The sequence below is a fragment of the Lichenostomus cassidix genome, chromosome 4 (assembly GCF_008360975.1).
Source record: "Lichenostomus cassidix isolate B80296 chromosome 4, HeHo_3.0, whole genome shotgun sequence".
Taxonomy (NCBI): domain Eukaryota; kingdom Metazoa; phylum Chordata; class Aves; order Passeriformes; family Meliphagidae; genus Lichenostomus; species Lichenostomus cassidix.
In genome coordinates this window covers 14,751,380-14,771,658 of record NC_139484.1, presented here as the reverse complement: position 1 = coordinate 14,771,658, position 20,279 = coordinate 14,751,380, and the positions used below count along the sequence as shown (strand labels likewise).

General features: G+C 40.5%; 1 protein-coding gene across 5 annotated transcripts in view; it reads left to right on the top strand.

Moving 5' to 3' along the window:
- LOC146437927 (melanopsin-like) overlaps positions 1–20,279 on the top strand; it is a 47,696-nt gene that overhangs the window by 9,922 nt on the left and 17,495 nt on the right. The window contains exons 1-5 of one of the 5 annotated variants that reach the window (XM_085057998.1): positions 10,743–10,900; positions 11,363–11,481; positions 15,552–15,677; positions 16,439–16,581; positions 18,906–19,039. In XM_085057998.1, the coding sequence (XP_084914124.1) occupies positions 16,448–16,581; positions 18,906–19,039 (268 nt within the window). In that variant the 5' untranslated portion in view covers positions 10,743–10,900; positions 11,363–11,481; positions 15,552–15,677; positions 16,439–16,447. Of the gene's footprint in view, positions 1–1,624; positions 1,747–10,742; positions 10,901–11,362; positions 11,482–15,537; positions 15,678–16,438; positions 16,582–18,905; positions 19,040–20,279 lie in introns of those variants that run through there. The other 4 variants (XM_085057999.1, XM_085057996.1, XM_085057995.1 and 1 more) reach the window with 4 other exon arrangements.

Below are 20,279 nucleotides of genomic sequence, written 5' to 3'. Positions count from 1 at the left end.
GGCCTAATGAAGATCTGCTCTTGGTGTGAGTGCAGGGAAGAGAGATGTGTGAGACAGGAATTCAGTCATCCTCAGGCTGGAGGTTTAGTTGTACCTAAACACTGTCATTCATGGAGCCGACTTAAATTGTCAATCAAAACCCTGTCAGTCTAAAGGAGTCTGAGGAGTGAAGAAGTTTGCTTTAGTTGGCATTTAACTTTCCCTTGGCATCCAATTCTTAGCTTTAATCAGATTATCTCACAGAAGACAGGGTTCATTTTGATCCAGCTATGTGAGGTATTGTATGTAGTGGCTGTCTTCAGAGAAGTTTCAGCTCCAGCTTGCAGACATGGGAGTGAACAACATAAGCCAAGAAAGCAGTTCCTCAGAAAGGACATCTGAGCAGTTTGTCAGGTCTCAGGTTTCAGAGAGCAGCATTTCCAGCATTTTACTTACTTCTGTGAGGAAAGGAAAAAGGGACTCCTGCTGTGGATGGTAGAGGGCTGATAATATCTCATCTGATTGTTGTTGCCTTACACAAAATTTAAACTAGATTGGAATAAAATGTATTATTAGACAATGAATTATGAATCTACAGGTTCTGAAACTACAGGTAACGTATATAGTGGCTCCAATATTGTGTATAGATTTTCCTCCAAAAGGCAATATTTATAGAAGAAGTTGTAAGGTAACCAAAACTAATTTGTGTCATTGTAAGAATATCTAATGTCTGTGTCATTTGGTGGATTTGAACTTGGAGCATATGGAAGTAATGGAAAGAACTGAAGTTCACTCCCAAACAGATCTAAAACCAGTAGATCACAGAGATCAGGTCAACATGTGGACCTAAAAAGTGAAGCACCAAGATGCCAAAGTGCAACTGACTGTAAAAGACAGCAGCTAAAGGGCATCTTCAGAGGAGGGAAGCAGAACCTGCCAGGTCAAATGGTTGAACAGAAATTAGGTCGTTCAGTAAGGAATGAAACCCGAGGATGAAGTAATAATGACCAACAAACAGTACTGCTGTCTAAATCATGCATGACAATGATACCATAATTTGGTTTTTATAATACAATTCATAACAGCATATTGTGTTTTCAATGGGTATGTAGTCTTTTTTTCCTGTTCTGGCAGACTGTTCATTATATTTTAACATATTCATCATGTCTTTGGGCTATTAAATGCCAAAGTAAACTTTGTTTTGAAATCTGGGCCTCCAGTATAGGAAGTTCAGCAGTATTCTCCAGCATTTGCAGATTAACCATGTGGTATTTGTTCACCATTCTTGTAAGTTTTAGGTCTCTAGCTGAATTTCTACCATCATTAAAATCGTCAGTTAAAAGAACTAATCTGTGGGCAGAAATAGCTATGAGAGTCTCCTGAGGAGCTGTGACCACTGTCATGCTCTAGATGCAAGGGGCTTATAAGTTTCTTGAATTATGTGCAAACTGTAGTTTCTACTCTTCTCTCAACTACTTTGAGCCTTTTATTCTTCAGACAAAACTCACTCTCACACATTGTTTCCATTCCTACATTTTAAAAGGGAAATACTGAAACCAAGTATGTGGAAAATATTGTTAATACATTGAAAAAAAAAGATATAGGTATGAAATTGTAACTATTTTTGTGATGTCTTTCCAGCCAGAGTGCAAGAGAGAGGTGCTCTCAAAAACCATACCTGCCATCAGATCCCTGCACTTTTCATCATGTTCCAGTGCCTCTGAAATGCTCACCTTCACAATCATAACACTAACAAGTTGCTGTGAGGTAAGAAATTCCTGTGACCCCTTCACTGCTGCTCACTAAATTTTCTATGGCTATTCAAGCACCTCTGTTGACAGGAGATGCTTTAATATCGAGTTGTATCCCGCAAATGAAATTTTGGTAACTCCAGGCTGAGTTGCTGGGAATAATTTAAAAAAAGAAAAAGTATTATTTTTTTAAATTGTGATGTGTTTGCGTTTGGATGGGATTTGTTTATTTGCTTGTTTCAAGTAATCTTTTTGCCTTTGAAAGGGCAGTGGTGTGGCCAGTGAGGGTGACTGACAGGCCGTGTGGGTTGCTGGGGGCTATGCTGTGGTTCGATGCGCTGCCGGAGCTGGCAGCCCAGGAGGGGCTTGTGAGCAGCTTTTTAAAGCCTGGGATTTGCAGCTCTCCTCAGGATGAGTCGCAGCTCGGCAGCACTGCACAGAGCAGATGTGCGGAGGGAAGGGAAATGCTTTCGGCTGAACCCAAAAAGTACGTGCCAGGAGGAAGGCTTCAGGAAGTGGGAGCTGGGCAGGGAGGAGGGAAGGGAGCATTTCTCTTCTGCTTTGATTTCTGAGGAATAATTAAATGAATTGCTCCTCCTTTAGAAGGAAAAGGAAGACCTTACTGAAGTTGTTGGGATGTGAATTTTGATACTTATTTTCTCTGTGTGTATGTGTGTATCTGACCCAGCTCTCCCCGAAGGGAAATGTCTTTTCTTTGTGCTGTTTTGTTTAGATTTTTAGGATTGATTTGGAGTTTTGGCTGACGGGAAAACTGGTTGTGCAAGGGGATGAATGTAGCAGGCGGTTGCTTATGATGGTGTTTGTTGCATCATCAAGATCTGATTGATTAAACCTTGCTGTGATCTGGTTCATAATAGCAAGAACATTTTTATGAGAACGGAAATATAACTGAAGTCCTAAAGCAGATTTCAGAGCTGTTATCCTTTTGTGGAGCCGATTAATATAATGTAAAGTGAAGTGCTGTAGAAAGCCTTGTCAATAGTTTATACATTAAGCTAGGATTATTTGAACACATTCATAATGAAAAGAGGATTTTCTTGTGCATTACAAATTAGTTATGATGATTTGGGGCAGAAGACTGAGATAGGTCAGCAAGCTAAATACAAAGAATTTGTGTACCTCTGTCCTCATACAGCCCCATCCCTGCATACCCTGATCTTATACCATTACAATATTTTATAGAGACTTTAGGATAGAAGATTCACTATGCTAAACCTTTGATAACTTGTCTGGACTTAAAACTATTAACCAGCCCAGCCCTGGCATTCAAAGAAGTCTGCCAGGAATACTTGTTTCTAGTCTGAAGAGTGGAAGAGAGAAGGTTACAGGAATGCAATGGGAGAAACTCCAGCCTGGGAGGGAAACTGCAGATACTGTTTCATTGCAACAGGTCATTGTCCTGGAATAAGCCAGAAAAAAAGTTGGGCAAGCTTTGTGTAGAGAGTCCTTTTAAGTAATAAATAAGTGGCAAGTGAACAGGAGTTTCAGCATATAACCCATAACTCCAAATTATTCACCCATATTGTGTTCTGGCACTGCTAAAGGTTTTAACTTTTAGTTTATTTTGTCTTTTTAGTCACATCTTTATCGCAGTGACTTTTTGCATTGTTTTTCATGTTAAATTTTCTCTGAAGTTTCTGAGGAAGTCCAAGTTTTGTTTCCTGTCATTATATACTCACCAAATTTTAAACTAGTTCACATGCTGTATTGCTTTCTCTTGCCACAAACTTAACTGTGCAAAAACGTGTATATGCAAATAAATTGATCAAGGGATTTGAAGTTGAAATTTTGTTGACTTTGGCTGCCTTCAGAAGTTGCAAATTACCCCCCCTTCAGACGTCCTGTGTTCCCAGTGCCCTGAGGTGCCAGCCTGGAGAGACAGGGTGGCTGCTGAAGATGCACTGCATAATCCAGCAGTCCCTGGCTAAGCAGATTGGAAGCAGAATTCAGTGCACACACTGGAGCCAGAGTAGAGACGTGTGTCTGCATATTGTTGCAGGTGATTAAGGGAGGCTGGTCACACTCCTGAACCCCCAGGGCATGACAAAGCAGTGGTACTGCATGAGGTGATTCAGCCTTTGGTACCGATGTACCCGAGAGATTTTCAAAGTTATGCAAACTTAATAGAAGCATGGAGTTGCAAGACATTGCAGCTGCAATACAAGTCAAGCTCTTTGGGCCCTGAAAAGTAGGAAATGTTAGTATGTTGGTGCAAGGAAATTTAAGTAGTTACTCATTCTGCAGCTGAGAGGAAGCACCAGGCTGACTTGCATAAATTGATTGCATGCTGCTAGACACTCTTTATAAATTCTGTGTTGAGGACAGCCACCCTAGGAAATGTTTAAATAAAAAGATATTGTTCCTACTTCACTTGCAGCTGTGGTAGGCTGGGACTTGAGCTCATGCTTAGCAGGTAGGTAACTTAGCAGTCAGAGATGCCTGGTACAGATGGTAGTCAGTAGCTGAACGTGTGCTGTGGCACATGCAGAATGCAGAGCATGGTCCAAGGATGCAGGCTTGGGCTGCTGTGCAGCTGGATCACCCCATGTGCCTGTGGCAGCCTGCTGCAGCAAGGTCTGACAGCAGCCCAGGGAATGGTAGCAGCTTTGACAGCATTTGTAAAGTTGAAACGTATTCTAAGTAGAAAGCCCAAGAAACAGGGAGCTGGATTGCTGTTATTCTTGTGATCCCTCTGGACTGACTGCCATCAGCACAGCTGTGCTGCCAGTGAAATGACTGACTAGGTGAAACCAAGTCCTTGCTGGTTGGATGATGAAATGGGCACCATTTGAGCAGATAGAGCTGATCTAGACCTACTGAAGCAACAGGAAGGAGCACGCTTTGTGTGTGCTTTGCAGAGTCAGCAATGCCTGAAAAAGGACTGGATCTCAGGTGAGAAGGAAATGTATTTGGGTTTTAATTATAAAAAGGACAAAGTACTTTCATCGGACTTTCTGCAATAATTTTAGTGTTCAATAAATTATCTGCCTTTTGTTTGGAAAGAAAAATATGCATAGTTTTTAATATACCTGACACCTTTTGCAGCAATTTCGATGCAGAAACTTGTGTAAATACTCAAATAATGTAGTTGACTTTACTATGATAGGGAGAGGGTCAGCATGGCTTAGAAACATGCAATGTTGCTGTCACCATGCAGTTGCTGTAGTAAGAGGTCCCTTCTTCCATTGCAGAGACCATTGCACCAAGGCAAGTGAAGGTTAGTGCTGACTTCAGGAGCACCAGGGAGACCCTGGATAAATGCTGGTGCTTTGGAAAACTCTAGTGGTACTGCTGTCAGTAAGTGCCAGTCAGTTACTCCTCAAGCAGCTGGTGAGGGAAGGCAGTTTGGCTCAAATGCTGGAGGGCTGCAAGATCTGCAGGATTTGCCATCCCTCCTCCACAGCACAGGAGGTAGCAGTCTGATGGTGTCATGGGTAATGCTTCAAAACCCTTAAGTAACCTGTTTGTAACAGAATTGTTTTGTATTCAGAATCAGTGACTGTCAAATTGCTTTGCACTCTGTCATTAGCTCAGTGTTTCAAACAACAAAACTAATAGCAGTAAACTTTTGCTAAAGTTCAATGCAACTAATAGTTAACTATTTGTGTTCAGTGGGCTTTTACCTGTGGAGAAAACTTAAATGAGTATTTGTCTTACCTCCACAGCTGTTGTGAGCAAATTGTTCCTTCATCCATTTTTTCATTGAGAGCTGCTCTTTGATGTGATGCTTTTCCAGAGTTGGGTGGACAGAGAATGGTTGAGTGTGAGCTTAAATCTAGTATGGACGTGACTTGATACAGACATGATGCTTTCTTAGACTTCTGTTTGGTTTTTGAGATTCTCTGGTGCATACTACTTTGCTGGCTCACTTATATGCTTTTTGACATAAAAGTTCTTTTCTGTAAAGTGGCACTTTGCTTAGAAAAGGGACCTGCCTTTTGCTGAGATTTTCTGTTCTGGTAGTTCATCCTGATTCCAAGCTGATGTTTCAAAGGCAGTGTAGGAGATGCTTCAAATTCACCCCATATCCAGAGATTATAATGAGGGTGAGAGGAAGGATGGTGTTTCTTAATACAGATGTGCTAAAATTTTTGGTAGCTTTTGTAGAGTCTTGAAAAGTGGTCTGTAGAATTAAAACAGGAGACCATACTAAAACAGCTACATCGTCCCTGTTTTCAGTGGGTTACACAGTGCAGTGGAAAGGATGAAGCTTCCTTCACTGCTCCATAGAAGTTGTGTTGATCTTCTCCAAACCAAAGTAAAGGCAGTTGCTTTTGTAAGAAACACTGTTTCTTCTCCCAAGATGAGCACTCCCATGAGATCATTTTCTGAGGGATACAGAAGTTATTTATGCTGTATACACCTATTTCCAGCAAACGTGTCAATTCACTTTTCTTTAGTGTTTGAGAAATCTGAGAGTACTTTGCTGTAATTTCTCTGTAATTATACTCATACTGCAATTTATTATTAGTTTGCCGGTGTTGCTCCAATCTTTGAAATGTCTTCAGTGCTGCAGTTGATTTCTAATTGTAAATGGAACAGCTGGTTTCACTTGTTCATTTGACATTGGTCTCTGTTTCTTTAGCAATGCTACATCCACAAGAAATTTGTAAGTTCTTTACCTTCCATGTGACTAGAAAGGCAAGGATCTTCTTCCTAGATGAGAGTTTCTTTTACTCTTGTTTTAGAGCATTAAGCTGTGCTCATGCTGAACGGTTTCATTTGGCAATGAAGAATTGTCTTTTGCTGCAGAGCTAGGTCTTCATGAGCATATTTCACCCAATAACTTCTTTCTCTTCCCAGTCATCTGCATTATCTCCATTACCTGTGGTGGCTAGGTACTTTATGCTGAGTATCTAGTGGGAATCTGTCAGACTAAAATGCATTAAGCCATTGTACTTAACATTGTATCAGTGGCCCAGTTAGATTCTCTAAAATTAATCATAATATATTTCAAAGCCAGATTTTCGTGATGCTTAGGCACCTAACAGGACAGATAAACACCAGGGAGTATTTTCAGCACCACAGGAGAAGAGTAGGTGTTTTGTCACCAGTGCAATCAATAGGTGTGAAGTGCCTAAAACCTCTGGAAATCATTCTTTTCATGCGGGATTTAAAGCCACGGTAGGAAAAAGAGTTGCAAATGAAGTGGAGCACTTAACTGCTACCTTCTTATGCAAGAAATGTGGTCTCTGCAGAGAATATCAGTTGAAGTTGTCTACGTTCTCTGTGTGTAAAACAGCATTTAGGTTCACTTGGCTCTGGATGTCCCAGTTTCCTGTGAAAGTAACAGAAGGTAGGTAGGAAGATGTTCAGTTTACTCAGACAGAATACCTGTCCTCATGTAACTGAAATAATACTTCATTTCATTTATGGCTTAGACTCTCATTTATTAACTACATGTTTTGGAGGTTTTATTGCTGGCATTATGGAATATTTTATGTTGGAAGAGTGGTTGTCAAGTCATATGACCTCCTCCAAGCAGGGCTAACTTCAACATTTTGATATTCTTTATGTTTATTCCCTGTGCACCTTCAGAAGGAAGTGTCTGGGTCTGCCTTCTGCATACTTCCCCTCCCATGCATAGAGGAATATTAAATAGAAGCAAGCAGATATAACATGGAATAATCCTCATTTTAGAGGGACAAGACAGTTCTTTGGCCTAAACAGAAACTGAATGCTACAGTGTTTAAACTACTATCACAAATGTGCTTGAAGTTAAGAGATTGAGAGTGTTCACTTGCCGTATTTCCCATGTCCTTCCTCTTAAAAACATCTGTTGCCAGACTGTAGGTGTGAGACACAGGACATGATGGGCCTCTGATCTGACTACTTGAAGCAGTTTTCATACTCCCAAATGGATGTGATGGAATGATGCAAATGGCATCAAGAAGTTGGGTTGCCCTCCACCCCCACCCCATGGCCAAAATTTCTTGTTGAAATATGGAAATTACTCTAGTTGGTAAAGAATATCTCTAGTTTCAGGCCTTCAGTTAATAATATTTCCTGGAGAAGAAAAATTGGTTTGTTTATAAATAGTGAATTGTGGAGAGTGAAATGGATTCTTTGGTAAATCTACAGTTCTTTATGCTCAGCTAGTAAAAATTGTAAACAAGCTTCACTGTAATGTAGTTAAAGAAGTGTAATTCTACTATTATTATTTATACTTCACCGCTCACCACAGTTCTTCATTGGTGACAGGATAAGTATAGAGCAGAGAATCCAGCAGGAACCAAATGACCACATTGATGAAAATTATTATCTACATGTATTTTAAAAAGTAGCATTAGAAAGACTCTACAGGATTAATAAAAGTTATTAACATCTTGCCTTAGCTGATTTATTAGGATGTGTTTTCATTTTGTGATCAGCCTTTGAAAAGCTAATGTCAGCTGATGGGATTTTTTTTCACGGTCCTTAAAAATAAGCAGGTTTCCGTGGGATCTATTTAAACTGCAGGGCCCTCTTCTCAGAGCAGTTGCCATGCTCTGATCATCCAGCAGCAGCTGAGTGGGTCTCCCCAAGAAACTGAACAGTGGAATGAAAAGACTACTAACATCTAGATAAAGTGCATGTGGCCAGAAATGGCTGGTGAAAGATTTGCTTTCAGCTATCAATAGTAAAGAAGAAATCTTTTCCTTTTTTTTTTTTTTTTTATTAAAATAGAAAAGTTTAGCTGTCCAGAAGCCAGAGTATATGTTCAAACTCTTTGAAACCTCAGAGCAGAGATCAGAATTTCGGTGTGTTGCCAACATCTGTGGACAGGCAGGCATTTCTCTATGTACTTCCATTAAATCCAGTAACACGTGAGCATCTACCAGGCAGCTGAGCTCACACTGGTGGGCTGATGGAGTGGGAGAGGGCTTGGTCCAGGCAGACCATGGATGCTGTGCCACTGTCTTGGCATCAGCCAACAGTGGCAGCTGATGAAAATGGCTTTTTGATGGGTGGTTGGCAGGCTGGAGTGGGAGCATCCTGGTTGGAGGCATCTGTGGCTGGTGAAATGGGAGTAGCCATTGTCTGGGAGCCTGGGATGAGTAAAACAGACCAGGATGAGCTACAGGAGCTCAAAGGAGAAGGGAGAGAAGCTCAGGTGAAGAGCCCATGTTATCCCCAAGGGTTACAGAGCCAAGTGAGTCCAAAACACCCTTGCCACCTGAGTGGCAAACATAGAACAATGGGATTTCTTTTCTTAGGTGAACTTTGTGTGATTATTATAGAGCTCCAGTTAGCAGAGGATGCTCAGAGGGAGAAAAATAACCTATGAAAGTGTGCTGCATAATAAGATTAAACAAAGGTTTGCTGTAGCTTCTCCTTGGGGGCTGCCAAATTTCTTACATTGAAGATCTTAACCAGCATATCGTGTTTTGACCACCCATGTTTTTAACTAACATGCTCCAAGGCTCTAAAATATATATATATATATATATATATATATCCTGAGATTTGTGCCTGCTGCTTTGTTGTTGCAATGTGCTAGCAGTCATCTGTTCCCTCATGGCCAAACAAATATGCACTGAACTGTGATAGTCCAGCTAATTTTGCTGCAGTGTCAGCATTGATTAGATTTGTTCAGTGTGCTGCCTGCCTGAGCATGTATAACTTGGGTTGTGATTGGAGGTGCATTTGGACACAGCATCAGATAATTTCCACGTCATTTATGGCCAAGGGGACAATGTGGTGAGTGTCTCAGGGGTCACATTAAGGAACTGTCTGTGTTGGCATGCAAGCCTGTGAGGGATGATAAGGGAAAGATGGAGTGAGCCCTCAACTCAATTGAGTGTTAGCAGCCTCTGGTAGTGGGTTTTTATATGCTTGTTTTTGAAAAATTGGTCAGTCATGGTAGAATTAGGTTCTTTTAGGTCTCAGACTAGAAGTGGATGTGTTTAAATAAACATAACCTTTCTGTAGAGAAAAATGTTGTCAAGACCTGGTTAATGATGCTTGTCTGGATTATACAAGTACACTTTTACAGAAGAGAAATGTTCCCAGGAAACATGCCTTTGGTACCTTGCTTTAAAATTTTTGGGTCTTGAAATTAAAGTCTATTACCTCAAGGTTTGATTCTAGTGGCATGGATTCAGGAAGGGAAACCAAAGGTGCTAGTCATTGGCCAGTTCTTCCCCACAAAAAGCAAGGCTGGGTTGTGCAGGCACACTCCATAGAAAAACTTGTAGAATGTCGAGTAATCCCTCACACTTGCTAATCTCTGCCCAAGCCATGCAGAGAGCACTCGAGCTGGAACTCAAGATGGCTTGTTTTTCAGCTGGGCCAATATTTGTCCTTGGATTTTTTGTTCTGGAATTTTTTTGTGCTCTGACAAACAAATGTGTCTTTTACCACTGATTTCAGCAGTGTAGTTGAAGATGCACATAGAAAGCAATGTCTCTGTGCTTTCCAGAACAGACTTTATGTTTTAAGGTTCTTTTTGTTAGTCTCCAGAGAGATGAAAATACACCCTTAGAGAGCTGTGTAACTAGCAGACAGGTACTAAAACTTAAATTCTTTTCAGTTTCATTGTTTGCTTCTGAGTGTTATATTATTCCCATTAGCATCCTTTTAATATAGCATCATTAATTAGAAAACCTCTCAGTTATTAATATCCAGTGCTTTTATTGACTCATTAGGCTGGATATGTAAAAATCAGAGTATGCCTACTTTAAGTATCTATCTGAGTTATTCTTGTGTTGAGAACTCAATGAGGTTTTGATGGTTTTCTGTTTAGATTTTTTGCGGTGTTTTTGCGGGTTTTTTCTACCATCCCCAGCCATATCTCATTAGATTGCTTGCAAGAAGTTTAAGCTCAGATATCATAGGCCTGAAAGAAAGCATCTCATCAAAACAGGGGCTGTGCTAAACACGAGATCTTAAGGATATAAACCCCAAATTACTCCTGAAATCAAATGCTTTTTTTTTTTTTTTTTCAAATGGCCAGAAGCCCAGAAGCAAATTGCTGGAATGGATTTAACTAGATCCATACTTTATTGTAGGAAAAAATCTCAAGGTTTTCCCACAAATTTGTGATGTCAGTCTGGATGAGCACCTGCCTTGGTCTGGAGCAGATACCTGGCTTTGCTACTTGTCCTGTTGGACACTGGCAGTTCCTGTTCCTCTTTGTCACTTTTGGATAGACTGCATTGAAGTCACAGGTCCATTTGCTAAACCAATTTTCATTTTGATTACATGCAGGCTGTAAATGTGTGTTTGAGTGCTCCTGGCTTTGGCATGTGAACTGATAGGAACAATTGTGGAAGAGAGTTGTCACCCAGAGACTGATAAGGAAAGTAACTTTACTACATGTGGATGATCATGGTTTGACTTGACTTTCTGAGGGCTGAATTAACCTGACATTACTGTATGGTGTTGGAACACAGTACTGTCAGCCAGAACAAGCAAAGTTGTTGTTTTGCTTTGGTTAGGGGTTTTTTAAAAGCCTCAAGATACTAGCAATATTTTCCACAAATCTTCACTTAAAATACACATCTTTTCTAAAATATCTGAGGATCACTTGCTCCACACTACATAGCAACGACCTTCTGTTTGCTGCTTCAAGAGTTCCTACATACAAGACATTTCATTAAGCCCCAAATTTTGTTGTGATTTCAAACCAGATGGTGCTTCACACTGAAATTACCTGGATTATATGGACTATCAGTGAAATTATAAGGCATTTGGCAAGTACTATCTGCTAGCTGGCACGCTCAGATTTTTCCCATCTCATCTAACATACGTAAGTAATATTTCGTATTTTTCTCTAAAATTTTGTGGTGTAACACTAGAGACAAGTTTTTTGTGCAGCAAATCAAACTTCTGTGCTGTGAATCCACAGAGCACTTCAACACAGGGAGGCTGCTATGTTGTTAATTTATTCCCTTGTTAGTGCACATTAATCCCCCATGTAAGCAAGCCCTTCCTTAAGCTCATTTCAGTGTAAATCATGTCCACAAGATGAGCTTGCACCCATGAGCAAAACCAGGGGGTAAATAAAGCTTTGGATAATCTTATATCCACCTAATGCCAATCATACAACCATTCCAGTCCATTATTTTCTACCCCTATCCATTGAAGGGGACCTGCCCTTGCCCTCCTTTTGTAATGACAATTTTTTTTTCTTCTGCATTAATTAATTAATTTTGTCTTTATTAATCTTACTATTTGAAAAGCAGAAACAGATGGCTCTAATTATTTAGCCACCATTTTGCCATTAAAAATCAGATTACAAAGGCTTTCATAGAATGACTTTCCTCATCTGTTTCAAGCTTTCCATCTTTATTTTGGGAGAAATAGACCAAGTTTATTTTTCTATCTGGTGCCTGCTTCTTTTGTCAGATCGTTGAGGGACAACTGTTAATTTTTTGCCCTCCATTTGCCCACGGATGTGTTAGCAACCCTGCCAGGAAAGCCCTCCAAGCAGCCACGTAGGTGACAGCATTTTGATGTTGTAGTCACTTTGTGTATAAGGGCAAGGCCACATCATGGTTTATGTGAGTTGTCAGGTCCTCCAACAGCTCACAGAGTCAAAATGCAAGTGATTGTATCATTAATTCAGAGGGAGTCAAATACAGAGAGCACAGGGTCGGCAAGTGTGCCAGAAGCTGGCCCTACTGCAATTGCTGGCATCTGCAAGGGCTGTTTGTTTACATTTGGATTTTTGAGTTAAACAATCAGGTCATTCTGGATGGTGCCTTTGAAATGTTCACTTAGGAAATGGATGTGTCTTCAGCAGAGTGCTTGGGATTCTGTCCCAGGACCAGAAAATGGAGGGAGGCAAAGCCAGTCTGGGGGAAAAATGAACAGGTGAACACATCTCACATAAGCTCTTGAAAGCTCCGTGCACCCATTAAATGTTCAATATATTCGTTGATTAAAATGTAATGCCTCCCTGCATTATTATGTTAAATCCTTAAAGAGGAGCAAGACTGAGGCTTACACAGAACAGGCTTTTCACTCTGCATTCCATGGCTGTGATGATACTGGGCACCCATAAATACAATCGATTGAGATACATGTGTTGAGTCCAGGTCAGCTGCACATCACCATAGCAGTGTGAAACAGCTGAAGGGGACCTTCTCCCAGCATGTCTTTTGACTTTTTATATTTTTCAATTGCATTCTCAAGGGGTCTGAGTTTGCAGTTAATAAAATAAAAGTGATCAGTCTAAAGTATAAAGTCAAATTATTGCCCAGCGTTTTCTAGCAGTTAGTGGTGACATGCGATGGATACAAAATCTGTGCTTTACTTAGTCTAAAAGGCAGAACCTTTTGCATAGTACAAACTAATTTTTTGCTGATTCATGCCAGCTGCCATTGATCATATATCATTTTGGTGCTAAGAGAGGCTAATATAGACATAACACAGTAAGACTCATCATTGTCTATAGTGTATAGAATTGTGTAGAATGCAACCTGCTGTACCTAGGTGCTGTCCTACTTACCCAGTTATCTGGAAAGATTTGTAATATTTATTTGGGTTTTCTTGGGTTGCAAAGACCCATAGCCACTTGGAATCTTCTCCTATAGTTTAATTTTATTCTTACTACTTGTGAGAAACTAAAAGTAGCAAAAAACCCAAAAGCATAGAGTAGTAACAGCTTTTGAAAAGATCTAAAAAAACCAGCTTCGCATTAAAGCTCGTCACTAAGCTTATAATTTCTTTTTCGTATTTCTAGCCTTCATGTTCATGCAGTGAAATATTTACATTGACAAATATTTAGCTTGTTAATCAAAATTGCTAAAAGGCCAGCTTCTCAGAGCTGTAGGAAAAGAGAAAAAGCCTAAATTTAATGAATATCCTAAAACCTTGGTGATGGTGCTACTTTTCTCCAGCTGTGTGTTATTTTATATGGAGAATGGGTTAGTATAAGAAAAGCAGCATTTTTTCAGCAGAGTAGATCTTAAATTCTCAGCCTGAAGAGTATTTAAATCTTTATTCTAAAAGTTTTCTATTGTGAAACTATGCCAAATCAGTGAAATACGTTACGTGAGTAAATTGAGGCATAAATTCTCCTTGATTAGCCTACAGCTATTTGTAGTGGTTTAGCCTGTTTTATTTAGAAAATTTCCACTAGTTTAATGAAATTGTTTTTTATCCAAGTTGAGGTTTTCTGTTGAAATACACACACACATACACACACATACACACACACACACACACACACACACACACAGAGTTATGCACATTTTTGTTCTCAGATTCAAATGACAGTGTTATGAATGGCTTTTGGTCTTCATCAGCTTGCCACATTTCATACAGCTGGATGCCTGCCACATCCTGCTCTCTCAGGGTAACACGAGCAGAGTGAATGAGTAGCTGTCTTTCCATTCAGATCTGAAAGTTATCTAACTGCTATTAACATTGCAGTAAAAGTGGCCCTGGTATTTCATGGACTCCCCTGGAGACAAGATCCAAAGTCTGTGTGATCTAAACATCCCTCACTTTAGCTTCTCACTGAGATTGAAGGCTCTATGTAATCCCTGGTATTTATTGCCTTCCAAATTCCACTCTGTAAGCATCAATAGTTTATATTTCATACAGTACTGCCAGCAAACTGTAAGCTGGTTTTACAGATATGTCATGTGAGACATTTTTCAGCTTTTGACACAGCTCACCACCCGCAAATGAGTAAATGAAGCCAAAACATCCCAGTCAGCTTCTCTTCAGCAGAGAGATAAGGCAAGACACCTCTGGGTGTGAAATTCGTAGTCCATTTCTCAAATGAATTTCTGCAACAGTGAATTCCCATATGTTGGAGCAAAGCATAATTCGTATGACAGGCAAGTACTACTTGCCCTGAATTATATTTATATAATAGTCCTCTCTATAATAAACCTATGCGTAGGGGTAAATCCTTAGCATGCCTAACAGATAAGCTGGAAAAGAAGAAAAAAAATGGATCCTTTTCCTTTCTCCCCAGTTTAGCTTCCTTAGTATGCATTGCCAGAAATGTGGCAGGGTTATGATTCAGTGCACACATGCAGCTAAGATTGGGTTTGAGAGAGGAGGAAAGGAGTTTAATATGGTTCATTTGCATGCCTAGGCAGCCCTGCTCTGAGAGCACAGTGCTGGCTCTGCCTGGTGCCACCAAACAGCCACAACTGCTTTCACTGCTGGGCCACCTCACCAAGCTCTGCCTGCTCTTACATCACCCCTCACACCTTTCTCAAGGGTGAATGCTATGCATGGTGACATTTGTTGTTGCTGCCTAAGCACTGGAAATAACAGTCACAGCCCTCTGGTGCAACCAGCACCAGAGATGCTCTTTTCTGTTTCTTCCTACTTTTACAGCAGTGTGATCTTTGGTGAAGTGCCTTATTGGCAGTAGCCATCCTGTCAAGGGTGGAGTCTGTCAGACAACTGAGAAGGCTTGAAAGCACCTTCCTGCTTTGCAGCCATTGCTTTTGTACCTTTCACTACATCACTGCAGTCCGGGGAGCTTTGCTGTCAGCATTTCTGCCCCAGACCTGCTGCTTTGTTGATACTCAGGGTGTGCAATGCACTTCACCATGCCCTCCCTATTGCTAAATGCAGCCTCCTGAGGCAGTGCCTCAGAGGGGTCACAGAGCAGGGGGGATAATTCCCACAGCTGGGACTGTTGTACAGGGCAGGAGCTCTACTGCATGCACCTCACAGGTGAGTGAGGAGTATAAGGCAGAAAGGAGAAACAGCAGTATGGGAGATTAGGAGCTAGCAAGGGGGAAAAAAAGGGTGTACTCATAATTTTAAAAATGACTGCTTAAATACTACCAGTGGGGCAATGATTTTCATCTTAACCTGTTCTGTCACCCAGCTCCTCTCCCACAGGTTTATCAGTCTTATCCCACTCTCTGCACATTGCTGAGCTGTGAAGTGGAGAAATGTGGCAAAGTGAAGCAGGTCCCCAGCTGTGACAAGGTGCCATACCTTTGACTGAGCTCTCCAGGTCTGATTGTGAGTGTGAGACTTAGCTGCTTGTGACTTGGTAAATAACAATCTCCATGAGGCAATTTGGACTCTTCTCGTTGCTAATGCTAATGTGAGCTGAGTGGATTAGCTGTAGGCTGCCTTGCTGCTGAATTTAGCCAGTGATAAATCTGAATATGATTAAAAAAACCCCAAAACATAGGCAGCCTATTCATGTGCTGAAGATACAGGGCAGTGAAAGAGGTGTCAAGACTATTTAATGTATGTTTTCTTGCACAGGCAGTGTTACTGCTGCTGTTATACCTCTCATGTCCTATCTTTTGCATGGGGAATTCCCAGGTTTTGTGAACCTGGGGACACCCAGGGGATTTAATGTTTCTAAATGTGGAATTTGATATCTTTGCTCCTAATAAAACCAGACTGTGACAGGTTATTTCTTGTTGTCAGTCTGTGTTGTCAGCCAGCTCTGTGCCCCAAAGTGTAGCAGTTACCCAGAGCAACTTTTATGCTTGTGCTTCTTTGCCTTTTTCATATCATCATCATAACCTCCTTAGTTGTCTTTTCCAGTCTGCTTTCTCTGTTGCTCTTTTCTTAAGATAAATGTCTGCTGTCAGAATTATGAAAGTTATTTGAGGGAAATGTGATTACAGGGGATGTGAAAAGAACTCAGAGGTGTGTATTTGATTTGCACGAGCTCTGGAAGTGAAAGCCAACAGGCTGAGCATATATTCCCCAGACTAAGTGTCCCAAATGGGCTAAGCTTTCCTTTTCCTCTGTTTTCCATTCAGGGTTTGAACATGAGTACCCAGCCACACACTGTGACCAAGGCAGAGATCCCTGGCCATGTTCTTTACACAGTAGGAACGTGTGTGCTCATTATTGGCTCCATCGGCATCATTGGAAACCTCCTAGTCCTCTACGCATTTTACAGGTACAAAAATCCCTTTTCTGGTTGGTCTGAGTGCCCTTGAGGTTCACATGTGCAGATTTCTGAATTGCTTTCCTCTTGGATTAAATCTAATGGCAACAAATGTGGGGGGAAAGAGGGGGGAAGGCAACTGTACACAGACAGACACCCATCCACAGGCGTCATTAACAACCTCAGTGTAAATTCCTCATGTTTTAAGGAATCAAATAAAATGAGAAAACAATACCTTGTTCTAGAAACAATTTCCAACTGCAAATTTAAAGAGTGGTTTAATACTTCTAATGTAGGAACCACAGTGTCCCAGCTGCAGACTTCTTCACTTACCCTGTAGTATTTGCAGAAATACTTGACAAACGCTGACACTCTTCCCAGAAGCCCAGATGTCCTGAAAGGACCAAGAAGGCAATGTGCTACGTGCAGTGAGCTCATGCCACCAGTGTATTTCCAGCTTCAGACAGATCATAGGATTTCTGTCTGTTTGTGTGCAGTCTTGACAGAGTAATAGGCAGCCAAAGCTCCTGCAGCCAGCACATGCAAAAATGTCATGGAAAAAAGAAATATCTGCCCTCTGTCCCACACTGTGATGCTGGATTTCAACATCCTCCTCATTCACTACTTGCTGTTACTATGTGTGGTGTTGCAGCAGGACCTTACAATGCTAGAGATACCAGTGGGGTGTCTTGGTTTTAAACCAAGTGTGTTAAAATTTCCTATTCTTAAACATTTAAGACAAATAAATTAGTTATTTTGAATAACTGGCTTCCAATATAATTTAGAGAAATCGAATTCCCTGCAACTGTAGATACCTTCATGATTTTTTTTAATGCAGCACAAGCTTTGTGTTTGTCTTGAAATGTGTGTGGTTAAGCTGGTGTAATAAAAGCATTAAATTGTCAAAGTAGGAAAATCTGCACAGGCAGATGAGCACCTGGAAAGGTGTGAACTCTGCACTCTCTCTCACCCTGTTTTTGCAGGCAGTTATGAGACCCAAGAATTTGTTAGAGTTGCAGCAGCACTGAGATGGCTTTTTCACCTTATTTTCAGTATTTGTTTATCAGCATGAAAAAAGGAATTAATGTGAGCTGCAAATGTTGATATTGCAAAGCACATCAGAAAGGCCTCAGTTGTTCAGCTTCTTACACTGAAAGAGATGTTTGGGGAAAAAGAAAGAATTATTTCAAATTATTGAGAATTACTGTGTGCAGATTGCAAGAACAAAATTATTTATCAAATTCGGCCTCCTCCCTGTGTCTTATAGAGTGTACTAAGTCACCTCCTTTTGTATTATATGCAGCTACCACTCTGAGAAGTCCTGAATTCCAACTCTAGGTATCAAATCTCTTTTCTTCACCATGCAACCAATACCGTGGTTCACACTGAGGGACTACTAGTTCAGTGTTACACCTTCTCATTATATCCCTCAGAAGTGGCAGTTCTAAGGTGGATTTGGGTGAGCTGAACTCTCAAATCCATTTGACTCTTCTTGTTGAACTCAATATTTAATGAGGGCATTAAGGGTATATTCAACCAAATAACTCCAAGTACAAGTGAGAGGTTCTTTATCATGCTACCAGTATCTCTATTCCTCTCAACTAGAGCCAGGGGTAATCATGAATACCCACTGAAAGTTTACGAGGAGGTTGTAGCTCCAGATATCCCTAGGAAGTGCAGCTACATGAGGTGGTGAGCTGTGGAAGAAAGAATTGGAAGTGATGTTTGTTTTCCTTGGATAAGCTTTACTTACAGACTTCTGCTGCTTTCACACTCCTTATTGTGGTGTTTAATGTTGCCTATTCATCTGCAACTTAGAGTTTTCCTTCTCTCTTATGAGATGTATATGAGCTAAAGTGCTTTTTCCAAACTGCTGTGTATGCTCTGCTCATGCTGTAGAACCTTGCAAAGGGTCATTTAGTTAGTGGTGTGTCAACCGCATCAGTGCTAACACCTCAGGTCAGCAGTTTTTAAAGTATCACCAGAAATAGATCCTTTGGCTCTGTAACTTCCTTGCTCATGTGCAGTGCAAGACACAATCAATATTACAGCCCTCCTAGGGAACTGCTCTTCTGAGCAAATCCATATTTATCAAGACAACTGAAACGCTCCTCAGCTTGGAGAGGAAACAATCCGTTTTATCACTCTCGCTCTTTTCAATCATTTTGAATGGCTACAGCTGTAGCTGTGGTAATTGACTGATGATTAGCAATTGATTCACTGTGACTAACCATCGATTCCAACCTGGACAGTATTTGTGTATGCTAGTAAGCAAAGTTATAAAGTTAACATTCCACTTTATCTATTTAAAATTATGTATTTCTCATGTTTTTAAGCAACAAGAAGCTGAGGACACCCCAAAACTACTTTATAATGAATTTAGCTGTGAGTGACTTCCTGATGTCGGCTTCTCAGGCACCCATGTGCTTTGTCAACAGCTTGCACAGAGAATGGATACTTGGAGACATAGGTACCTTTCAACACTAATTCATACCTCACCAGCTCTCTGCTGCCTGCAGCCTATTTTAGCCATAACAACCTTGGCTTATGCTTTGGACAAAGCAGCACAAATCTATTGAGTCACAGGCCTGGACATCATCAGTCAGCATGATGTCACATGTTTTGTATTACAGGTGTGATTCTTCTATATTAGATATTTTGGAAAGGAAGGAGTCAAAATCCACTTGTAATCGATTATATTACCCTTTAGCTTGTAAGGGAGATGCTATGGCTGAAAATAGGTAGAAAAGTTATAATAAGTTGTAAAAAGTTTTTCTGTATAATTTTGAGGGCTAGTTACTACTTTTATTTAGAAATGTATGTTGATATCCATTGGCATGCTTCTAGGAATTGCATATTTAATTAAGAGATTTAAATAACAGTAGTCATTTGAGGACTCTGCAAATTCAAGCTCCATTCTTTCCAACTGCAAAAAGGAAAAGGTGATCCATGCTCGAGTTATAGCTGAAATGTGGGTTTAGCAAGAACCTCCAAAGGTTCAGTGCTCTGTTTGGTGCTCCTCATCACACTGTGGATGAAAACTTGCACCAAGTGGTGGCTGTGCAGTGGTGGAGCAAGCCCAGAGACCATGTTTAGCAGCACAGAAGGGAATCTTCTTTAGTTTTAAGATATTTTTAGTCTTTCTCATCCCCTTAGATAAAATCAGTGCAAATTATCATACTGTCACAAATGAAGCATTTGATTTGGGTTGGGTGGGATTTGGTCTTTAGTTGCAGGACACTTATAAAGACTTCAGATTTCTGCTTTAAGTTTGGATCTGGTGTTTTGGCTGCCCATCATTCCTGCTGGGCTCTTGTCTATAACCACAGGGGGCAATGCAAGATTTCAATGAATGAATGATCTTTCTATACAGGATTCTCCATTAAATTCAGGGTAACTTTGCAAGTTTCCATCTCATAGTGCAGTGCCTGAACGCAGAGGGGGTAAAAAGATCTGTTTCATGTAAAAAATGTCAGTTCTTTTAAAAAATACTGCAAATAAATATAGGATTTGGAGCTATGTTTTACAGCTGGTCTCTTAGTCACCGAATTTAAACCACTCCTACATTTTTAAGCCACATAAACCAAAGTCATTTTTTGAACCAGCCATCTATCATTAACAGACAGACATCTGCTGCAGCATGTTAAGATCAATATATTGGGCAACAGTCCAGGAAAATATAACTTTAATTAGATTGGATTTTCTTTGAG